The sequence below is a fragment of the Eretmochelys imbricata genome, chromosome 10 (genome assembly GCF_965152235.1).
Source record: "Eretmochelys imbricata isolate rEreImb1 chromosome 10, rEreImb1.hap1, whole genome shotgun sequence".
Classification (NCBI taxonomy): domain Eukaryota; kingdom Metazoa; phylum Chordata; order Testudines; family Cheloniidae; genus Eretmochelys; species Eretmochelys imbricata.
In genome coordinates this window covers 84649234-84659758 of record NC_135581.1, presented here as the reverse complement: position 1 = coordinate 84659758, position 10525 = coordinate 84649234, and the positions used below count along the sequence as shown (strand labels likewise).

Below are 10525 nucleotides of genomic sequence, written 5' to 3'. Positions count from 1 at the left end.
ACACCCTGGGCCTATCCCTGGCAGCAGGGCACTCTGTCTAAGTGGCTTAGTAGTTACTGTATTATTACAGAGAGCACCTAGGAACCCTCAGCACAGCCCCAGGGTGCTGTGCACACACTTCCTTGGACAAGGCAGCAGAGCCTGTGCGTGAGGGCTGCATCCCCTCCACTGAGGCCAGCTGGTAATTAAGGCAAAGGGTTTCATCACTTGCAGCCCTGCAGTTAGGCCCTGACACATCAGTTTCTCCTGCTGGGTTGGGGCAGGCTAGTTACTTTGAAAGCAAGAGGAGCTGAGGCAGGTGCTGGGAGAGGGCTGAAGGGCACAGCCACACGTGCCTCCATATTGTACAATGAACTGTTTAACCCAGGGCCATAAACCAGAAACAAGGCAGAACTTCCAGGGCCTTCACCCCTCCTGCTCATTTCCTCCTGCATTCATAAGCAATCATTACCATCTCTCCCCCCCACACCTTGCAGTTCCATGTAGCAATGTCAGCAGGTTCCCAGGGTAGTTCTGAGGGCAGCAGGGAGAGAGAGTTGAAATACACCAACAATGGGGTGCACAGCCAAGGAATGTGAGGCACTTCCCTCTCCCCTCAACTCCTGTTACAGAACACTGCTCAAGCAGGTGTCAGTCATCAAACCCCAGCACAGACTCAGCCCCAGGGGCATGGTGCCCTTAGCTCTAGTAATTGAAATTGCCCCTGCTGGGCAAGGGTCTGCCATGCTCTAAGCACCTGGGGGGAGGAAGCCAGTGACAGAAGGTGGCAGGTCCCACTTGATAGCAAAAGCCTACTTCTCCAGCAGGCAGCGTAGGCTGGGCAATGCATGGAGCTGGCTGTTACAAGCCTGAAGCCAGGGAGCCTGCCCTGGCCGAGCAGCCTTCCCTCCCCAGCAGAGCTCTATGGTACAGGCTGCCCCTAACCTGGAGCTGCACCACTAGCCCCAGGTGCCCCTTGGGAGCTGGTACAGGTGGGACAGCAGCTCACAGGGGACAATTCACTAAGACCATCACCCACTCTCTCTACTTTGTGGCAGCCACATGCTCTGTCCTGTGAGCCCCTCCCTCACCCCACCCCACCCCAGATCAGTCAAGTGGCTGCATTGGACACTAGGCTGGGGGACTGCAACTACTACTGCAGGAGAGTTCACTAACCCCCGCCCCTTGCTCCCCTGCAAAGGGAAAGGAGAACGGGCAGCGCTTCTTGCAGGCTCAGAGCACCGCAGGCTCCCCTAGGCAGCCCCTGTCTTCTCAAACTCTAGGATGAGGCCCTTGATGTGGGACAGCTTTTGGTGAAGATACTCGCAGCGGTTCTTCTCCTTCCTGTAGCTGGGGTAGGTCTGCAAGAGGAAGAGAGCACCCACATCAGCTCCTGCCAGGGAGCATCAGTCCCAGCCCCAGCCCCCCACTGCCAGCCTCACCTGCTTGAACCTCCGGTATTCCTGTAAGATTCTGTCTTCCACTGCCTGCAACCCAAGAGAGCTGACTCAGCACTCGGCCTAGGCGCGCTGCCCTGCCGCCCAGCCCAGCCTCACCTTATGCTGCTGCGTCCCCCGTGGCAGCATTTTGATTTTAGCTCCCAGCTGGATGAATGTCCTGCTCACGTGCCCGATCCTGGTGTGGAGGCGCCGGTACTCTGCGTAATCCGCACTGAATGCCTCCACGTAGGCGTGATGCTGCTCCACGGAGCAGATGGCTCTGTATTTCCTAGCACAACCGGGAGAAACTACTGACTAGTCCCTCCCTCAGGCCAGGTGAGCTGAGCAGCAGGGGCTCTGCACGAGGTGCAAGCCAGAATGCTGCTTTGTAGGAGCAACTCCATCTCTCTGACCCGCACCACTGCAGCTTCTCTGTGCGTGAGGAAGAGAAAAGGCGGGCACTGCCCAGAAGCAGATGGAGCTGTCACACCACTGCCCACACGGTAGCTCCATAGCCTAAGGGAGTGGGGCCTGGTCTGCTTCTTGTCCAGCTTTGAGATTCCATTTACAACTTGGACTTTCAGGCTGGGAAGCTGCAGCTCAGCCTGGCTCCACGCCCCAGCCCTCTCCCCTCTCCTCAGACTGTGGGAGCTGGGACAGGGACCCCCTCATGGTACCTGCAGAGTGGCTAGCCTGTCACACAGGTGAGGAGGAGCAATGTGCCTGGCAAGGACTGCCCGCCTGGCCATGCTTACCGGCAGTAATCTGGGAGCTCAGCGAAGGAGTCCGGGAGGCTTGCCTGGGAGCCACTGTCTGGGGAGGAAGCAAAAGAATTTGGGTAGAAACTCTTCAAAGTAATTTCCCCTCCACCCCCAGCCTCTGTCCCTCAATTCCTTGGGGTTATAGAACCACCGACAAGCCCAGCAGGAGCTGCCTGAAAAGTCATGAGCTCCAGACACCTGCGCTGCCCCCAGCAGGGCCCCTCAGCCATGCTGGTGTGTGGAAGGGACGGGACGGTGCCCTGATGTCGCGCAGCCCAGAGGTGCGCCGGGAGGTTACCGGGTGGCATGTGAGCAGTAGGTGTGGCTCTGCCCAGCACTGCTGTGACTTGCCCCAGAGAAGCAGATGTGAGCCTCACTTTGGACTCACCACAAGTCCTTTTTCATCCCCCCCAGGCTTCTGGCTGCTCTTCCCTAGTCTCGCTGCCTGGGGGCCGTGCAGCCCTATGTGGCAGACAGCTCTGACTAGGGGCACTCCGGCTGACAAGGTGGGTCAGAGCCTGGCAGGCAGCAGGACATCCCCGAGGTGAGCTGGGAGAAGTGCAGCCCCTCACCTTGCAGGGCAGAAAGGTGCTGCTCCAGGCGCAGAGCTCCCTCTTCCCAGTCATCGCCTCCCTCCCCCTCGCTCGGCTCCTCCTCTGAGCTCTGCAGCTCCGCACTGGGCCTGGGAAGCTGGCATGGCTGCTGCTGGCGGCTCTGGGCTCTCTGATGCTCCAGGACAGGCTCCTGCAGTCTGCGGTGGGATCCCAGAGAGCTGGGGGGGTGCTCTGGGGCACAGGGTTTCTTCAGCCCTTGTGGATCCGAGGCATCCAGCAGTGCCAGCCGCTTCTGAAAGACAAACCCACCCAGCTGTGGGGGCTGCCCTGGATTCACCCCCCAGGCTGGAGTCCTTGTTGCAGGAAACAGGTGAGCAAGGAGGGATCCACCCCTTTCATCATGGCCCACGGGGCTACCCCTCCCCACATTCAGCGCTCTCACTCCCCGCTCTGGAGGGCAGAGCTGATGTTCTAGGCCAGCCAGGCACAGGTGCTGGAACTAGGATGCTGGGAGGCTGCTACACCCCCTGGCTTGCAGTGGTTCCATCCCACGGTTTCCATCCCACAGGGTTACCGTTTCGTTCAATGGCTCTCAGCAACCCACAGTACAAATGGTTCCAGCCCCCTGCAGCTGCTGCCCGCCAGGACTCCAGCCCCCCAGCTGGAGCCTAGAGCCTTCCCCCCCAACCCACCCAAGGCCAGAGACTTGGTGCTATGGCTACTGACACCGGGCAGTAGCCATGGCTCAGCAGCAAGGGCCAGGCCCAGCACACAGCTGGGACCAGACCCCTCCCAGCCCAGGAAAGACTCAGCCCAAGGCAGAGCCTCAAGGAGCTGCCCAGCCAGTGGCCTGGGCACAGTCATTCCCATGACTCTACAGCTCCTTCCCTGCTGCAGCTGGGACCTCGGGGAATTGTGCTGCGCTGTTAAGCAGTAGGGTGGTGGGTGGAAGCTGCCCAGGGGTGGCCGGACAGCTGCAGTGGCCCTGAACAAGGGGGAACAAGTGTCCAGCCTGCCCAGGGTTAGTGGAGGAGGATGCTGGGGCTCTGGATTTTGCAGGGAGTTGATCTTGCCCCAAGGCGGATGGGGGGCACAGTGGCTTCAAGAAGTGGCACCAACATATCTGCAAATCAGCTCAGTTCTCATAATCAGGACATCTGCAATTTCTGCAAATAAATCCATGCATATTCAAATATGCAAATCAGGATATTAAGTCATCCTGATGATCTCCAGATTTCTGGACATTTAGCCTTAGCAGGTTCTCAGCTCTTGTTCTCCTGCCCTTGCCTGGTTCTGGTCCCTGCGCCGGGCCATCCATTTGCCTAAGGCTTCATACCACCAATACTTACCACACCCAAGGGCCTTTTGCTGGCACCTTGGCAAGACGGGCACTCTAGAGGCACCAAGAAGGGCCTGGCCACGGCTCCGTGGGCCTGTTTCCTGCAGCAGAAGAGAGAAGAGATCTGGGGCAGCTACCATGGGCCAAGGCTGAGTATCACCCAAGACCAGGAGAGGAGATGCCCTGTCAGCACCTAGGCCTTGGCCATGGGGCCAGGCAGGCTGCGGTCAGGGCCTTGGCATTGGGATGGCACTGAGCTCACGGGAGGGGAACCAGGTGTGAACCCACCATCTGGCTGTGAAGCGTTCTGTGCCCAAAGCCAACTATACACACAGGCGTGCTCTGCAACCCTCCCTGCTCTGAAACATCTGGCCCCCTCCCACAGACAGCCGGGACTTCTGCATTAACCCTGGGGGCACCAGGGCAGCTCTCTGCCCCTTGCCCCAGGGCTGCACCTGCGCAGGAGCTGCCTGACTTCCTGCCGCTCCTCAGCCGTGTAGCCCAGCCAGTCCTCCTGCACCTGCCCAAAGAGCTCCTCCTTCAGCCTGTAGCTGCTCTCCCGGGGGTTCAGCTGCCCCACCTGCGTGGATGAGAGCAGCAGAGTCAGCGAGAGCTCAGGGGGCAGGAGACGCCGCACTGCCCCCTTGACCCGCACTCACCTCCTCCAGCATGGGCAGCAGCTGGGCCCTGTCCTTCAGGCTGATCTGCACCCTGTCCAGCCGCTCCAGGAGCTCATGTTTGCAGTGGGGCCGCAGGGCCAGAAGCTGCACTAGGCATTTCACAAGAACACTGCGATCTGTCCCCATGGGGCTGCATTTCCTGCCCCCTGGAGCAGGGCTCCCAGCGGGGCACTTCCCCAATGGGGTGCTCATGCCCAGCTTCTTCGGGATGGTAACACATTTACCTGCAGAGGAATCAATGCACAAATGGCTGCTAATAAAGAACTAACCCCTCCAGATGTGCCCCTAAGGCCTCTCATCCCGGATCTCACAGCTAGCACCAGACTCTTCTCTGCCCGCCCACAGCTGGCCCCCTTGGCGCAAGAGCCTTCTCCTCCGCAGCCCCTGGGTCCCTCCACTTCATTGTGAGTCTGGGCTAAATCCTGCCAAGCTGCGGTCTGGCACTTCTGCTGCAGCCAAGGTGCAGCTCAGGGGGACTGAGTAGGGGTCATGGAGGTGAGACGGCACCCAGAGAGAGAGGCTGGGCTCACCCAGTAGCTGTTGCAACCCCAGCTCAGCCCCCAGCTACTTCCTGAACCCAGCCTTGCCAGCCCCGCCCAGCAGGCCCAGGGCAGCCAGCAGGGTGCAGGCCAAGTCCCAGGGCCCCGCACCTTGGGCACAGAACAGCTGTGCGCGGTGTGGGACAGAGAGAGTTGGCCATGGGAGCCCAGCTCTGCTCACTCTCCCATGCATGGCACGGAGCCAGCTGTCAGCACTCCCACAGGCCACACGCTGCCCCGTGCCCATGCGCAGAGCACGAGGGGCTGCTCTGCTCTCTCAGTGCTTCCTCCTGTTTCCCAAGGTCAGCCCCACTCCTGAGCCACGCCCTGACCCCAGCAGGATCCTGCCTTACCATGGCCTGGGGCTGCTGGCTTGATCTCAATAGCAGCTCTGCTCCACGCCTCCTTCTCCGCCTGGGACACACGCTCCCGTGTCAGCTGGTACGAGTCCTCGGAGGCACAGATGGTGATTTTCTCCTGGATGCTGCCCACGCAGTCCAGCTGGTTCTGACCCAGCCTAAGAGCACAGAAACCTGTGTCATTGGCCTGGCCCCTGCTCTCTGCTAGCCACACCCTGAGAACATGCCTAGGAGAGGGAGCCTAGACACACCCTCAGACCGGGGGCACTCGCTACCACACAGCAGGGGCAGGGGTCAGAGCCAGTGTATGCCCTTGTCTTGTCTCATCCCCAGTCCTTGCCCAACACGGCCACTCCCCAGGGCAGCCTCCTGCTGTGGTGGAGCGGAGATTTTCTGTCACATTGTGTATGACTAGTTTGCCTGCCTTGGGTTCCCCTATATGCTGCACTGCTAATGAGGCCCGGAGGCAGGCTTTGGCACAGGTGTGAATGGCACTGGGCTGGCACCTCATCAATAGAGTCCATGAAGACAACAGCAAATCCAGTCACCAGGACTTCGATACCTAACGGCTAGGGACCATGGATGGCTCCACCTCTCTGCTGGAAACCAAGTCGAGTTTGCCCAGCTGGAGAACAAATAACTGGGACTGGGGCGTGGAGGGTGGAGGTGGAAGTGAAGTGTGGGAAGCAGTCAGGGCTCACCTGACCTGGGACAAAGAGGGGTCAGAGGGACAGGGCTTTAGGCTTCACGCTGACCAGGATGGACTGTGCTGTAACTGTCTGTTTTCTGTGCTACCAAAGACCTCCCTATGCTGTGTGCCAGCCGACTATAAACCAACTTTCTCAGCACTGTGTGAGTGCCCCTGCAGATGCTGGTGGGGCTGCATTGCTCCCTAAGATAGTACAAGTCTCCCTCAGGGGTCTGCCTCAGTGGGACTCGCTGACCAGAGCTCATGGTGGGAAGCAGAGTGGCTGACAGGCCAGAGATGCAGCCTAAGGAGGCGGTGACACTGCGTGGCTTACCCTGGAGGAAGAGTGAGACCCCTCGGGGGTCTGAATCACTGAACGGCCCTCCCAGAGATTGTTCCAAAGCTGGGGTCACAGCACCAGTTCGGTGGGCATGTGACTCCTACACATTCTGGAATGGAAGCGCCTTCTCTGCAGACGCCCCACTGGGGAGTCAGCAGGGATGTGGGGCTGCCCCTCCCACAGGCCAGTAGGTCTCAGAGCCCTGCTGCCTCCCTCCCTCCCTCCCCGCCTCTCTGGCAGGCTTCAGTTGGTGAGGCTGGCAGGCCCTCTCCACCTTAGGGGCACTGGGCTGGCTCGTGGCTCTGAAGTGGGACCAGTGACTCCTCCCTGACCCTGAACAAACAGCAACCGCCCCCAGAGCAGGGCAGCGCCCCCTCCCCTCCCCCCCCCCCCGCAAGTTAGCAGGGGTCAGTGGGAAGAGTTAGGGAATCGGGCTGCTCTGAGACTGCGGCAGCTCTCACCAAGCAACTCACGCAGCCTGCTCCTGCCCTGCTGAGGCAATTCCCAGCCACCTCGCGCCCTGCTGAACAGCCGGAGGGCGTCAGTCACCCCTTCACTCGGCACTGCCCTCTGCTCAGGAGCAGCTGCAATGCCTGTGTGGGGACAGCAGCCCCGACCTGGTCACTGCTCCCCCCTCCGCTGTCCGGAAGGAGACGGTCCGCGGGGGCGGGGAGGGGAGGAGAAAGGCTACGCAGGCAGGGAGCTCCTGGCACACAGTGCCCCAGTGGGTCTGGGGGGAGCAGGGGCTGCAGCACCATACAGAACTGTCACTGGACAGCACGGCCAGGCAGGTGCATCTGCAAAGAGCCAGCTCCCTCCCTGACACCAGAGCACACAGCCCCTTCCCCACCACTTGTGCCCCATCTCCAGCCTCACACACCACCCCCCTCAGAGCTGCCTCGGACTCAGGTGCTGGCCATGCCCCTACTCAGCCAGGTCAGGTTCCCGCAAGCCCTTGGCCCTGCCCCCAGCCACAAGCTGGGCAGAGGCCAGGAATCTGGTTACCTGCCTAGAGCTTCAGGGCAGGAAAAAAGCTTCCAGTTCCAGGAAGTCTGCAGGACAGGGCCTCTGGGGCACAGACCGGCTCCAGGCTGGGCACTGCCCACTCGCTCACCTGGAGACGTACTGCCGGATGCAGTCGAAGCTGGCCTGCGGCTTGTCCTTGCTGTAGCGGGACAGGTAGAAGGTGAAGAGGCGAGCTCCTTCCCCAGGGCTGCCCAGGGCACAGGGGATCTTGATGTACTGTCCAGAAGAGAGGGAGCGCATGGGACCATTTCCAGCACAGTGGGGCACTGCATTGTCCTTGCTCCTCTGCATCCTCCTCCTGCCCCACATCCCCATCCCTGCCTGGGGCTCGGCAGCTCTCTGAGGGCTCAGCTGCACACGCTCCAGGCTCTCCCAGGGAGGGGGACTGGGGGCTCCCCAGACCCCATGTTTACAGACGAAGGACCCCAGCAGCACTGCCCTCTAATTGTCTGGTTCAGGATCCCCCCACGAGGCTACAGCCTGCTTTTAGCAGCAGCTCTCCAGGGGGCAGATCACCAGCAGAGGTTTAACCCTTACAATGCTGGACCATTTCCAGATTTGGGGAAGCCAATGGGAGACTTGAAATGGCTTTACTCCCAGCAGTGGGGTACATAGCCAGGGTGCTGGGGCTGGGTCTCTGAGTGGAAGAACAGAAGAGGGATTAGCAGAAGGGAGGGCTGGCGTCCTGGGCAGGGGACTGTTGGCCAAGCCAGGGGCTCTGTGCCCCAGCTCAGGTGGGGGGTGTACATGGGGCAGGCACCCCCAGACACACCCTGGGGAGGCTCTGCCCCAGCTCAGGTGGGGGGGTACATAGGGCAGGCACCCCCAGACACACCCTGGGGGGGCTCTGCCCCAGCTCAGGTGTGGGGGGTACATGGGCCAGGCACCCCCAAATACACCGGCCCCAGCTCAGGCAGGGGGGTATGTGGGAGGAGCCAGCGCTTTACCTCTTCTCATTCCAGCTGCCTCTGCTGAGCTCGCAGCCCAGCACCTGCCCCCCCGGCCCCCCTGTGAGGGAACTTTAATGTGTTTGCAAGCAAAGGCCAGAGGGACCCTTATCTGAGCTTCAGGCAGCAGCTCCCCGCAGGAATCCCCTGCAGAGCTAGTTAGCAAGTGGCGCAGCTGAGGTGCTGCAGCAGCCTGGAGCCAAAGGGGAGGGAGGCAAATCCCTGACCCCAGAGCCCCCAGAAAACAGCAGAGAAAAGACTCGGTCAGGCCCAGCACAGGGCGGGGCCCTGAGCTGCCAAGGAAGGCTGCGGCTGGCAAGAGCTCAACCACTCCGCCCCCGCCCCCACCCCAGGGCTGCCGAGAGCCAGTCAGGCCTGGACAGGCCATGGCACCCCCCAGGCAGTGTCGTGGGCCCCTCCCCTGGCTACAGATCAAAAGGGCCCCTCTCCCCCGCAGCCTAGCTGCTCCCCAGCCTCTGAGGGGCCCCACGGTCCGTTGAGCAGCCCCGGCCCCACGGTCCTGGAAGGACGCTCACGGGATGGAGGTGGGGAAATCCCATGGGTCCCATCGACAGCTTCTGCTGCCGGGGTTAGAGACCAACCCCGCTCGCAGTGCCAAGGCCGTGTCCAGCTTTAGCTGTCCCAAGCAACAGAGCTCCCACCTGTCCAGGATGAGCGCTCAGCCCAGGACCCCCCAACTGCACCCTGCCCCTCCCCCAGAGCAGGGCTTGGCTGGGCTCCCCCCTGCTGCTGAACTGCCCCATCGTCTCTCCTCCAGCACAGCTCAGCCCCCAGCCCCTGCCCCAGCGGGAGGCAAGGAAGCAGAGCAAGGAGGAACAAGCGCTGCCCTCACCCAAGCCCAGCCCAAGGGGTTGTGAGGGCAGCGCTGCTCCAAGGTCAGTGCGCAGGGCTGCAGGTCTGGGGACAGGCCCAGAACAGGTTGGGGCTAGCGGACCCAGACTGGAAAGGGGAGCGGAGACAGGGCTGTGGAAAGCCAGCGGGGGCTGGGCTGGCAGCCCTCTCACACTCACTCCGTGTTCGGGGAGCCCAGCGGCCCCCCTCAACCCCCCCAGTGAGTCTCAGGCTCCGCGGGGAGCCCCGCCCCACTCACCCCCTGGCTCCCTTGGAAGGCGATGACAGGTTGGGCTGAGCCCTGCAAAGGGAACAAGAGGGACAATTAGCGGCTGCACCTGTCTAGACCCCCCCACACATCCAACAGCCCTGCCCCGGGGAGCACGGAGCCCGGCCCTGCATCGCACCGCCCGCGGGCTGCCCCGGCCGGGCGGCAGCACCACCCCGGGGCTGGGGCCGGGGCCAGCAACAGGGAACCCACCAGGCCCCTCAGAGGCTGGTCTGTGGTCACCGACCCGCCTGCAAGAGCGGACCCCACCTCCAGCCTGCTGCCACCCCGGTCCCGCGGCGGGGGCGGGGGCGCTGACCCGGTCCCGCGGCGCGGGGGGGGGCAGAGTACACAGGGGGGGGCGCTGAACTAGCCCGGGGTGAGATGGGGGCCGCTGACCCGGACCCGGACCCGGACCAGGTGAGGGGGCGCCGACCCACCCTCACCTGCAGCCGCTGACAGTCCCGCAGCGCCCTCAGCGCCGGGTCGGTGAGTTTCAGGTGCAGGAGGCTGAGGCAGGGCCCGCGGGAGCCGCCCCGGTACCGGAGCCGCCCGGACAGCTCCGCTCGCGGCCACGGCATGGCTGGGAGTGGGGCCGGGCTGGGCTGCTGCACCGCCCGGCGCCCGGCGGGCCGAGGGGCGGAGCCTGGTCTGGCCTGGGCGGGGCCTGGGCGGAGCTGGGGCGGGGCCGATCGAGGCGGGGCTGGGGTGGGGCGGGAGGGGCGTGGTGGGGCGGTGCGGGAGCTGGAGCGGG

General features: G+C 62.5%; 1 protein-coding gene across 1 annotated transcript; it reads right to left on the bottom strand.

The window, feature by feature from the left end:
* Positions 1–1201: 1201 nt before the first annotated feature.
* ELL3 (elongation factor for RNA polymerase II 3) lies at positions 1202–10352 on the bottom strand. Its single transcript, XM_077829344.1, has 12 exons — positions 10218–10352; positions 9763–9804; positions 7793–7920; positions 5645–5808; positions 4732–4976; positions 4528–4652; positions 4083–4173; positions 2752–3025; positions 2174–2231; positions 1536–1707; positions 1422–1466; positions 1202–1340 (listed from the first exon to the last, which is right to left on the bottom strand). Exons 1-12 carry the CDS (start codon positions 10350–10352, stop codon positions 1233–1235), a joined length of 1587 nt encoding a protein of 528 aa, XP_077685470.1. The 3' UTR covers positions 1202–1232.
* Between the last annotated feature and the right edge of the window lie 173 nt (positions 10353–10525).

What these genes read in the sequence shown, in the direction of transcription:
- ELL3 (XM_077829344.1), bottom strand. Translation starts at nt 10,352, where the DNA reads ATGCCGTGGCCGCGAGCGGAGCTGTCCGGGCGGCTCCGGTACCGGGGC. An exon ending in GGGACTGTCAGCGGCTGCAG is followed by an intron (nt 9,805 to 10,217) that starts GTGAGGGTGGGT and finishes TTCCCTTTGCAG; the next exon opens with GGCTCAGCCCAACCTGTCAT. An exon ending in GCCAGCAGCCCCAGGCCATG is followed by an intron (nt 4,977 to 5,644) that starts GTAAGGCAGGAT and finishes ATTCCTCTGCAG; the next exon opens with GTAAATGTGTTACCATCCCG.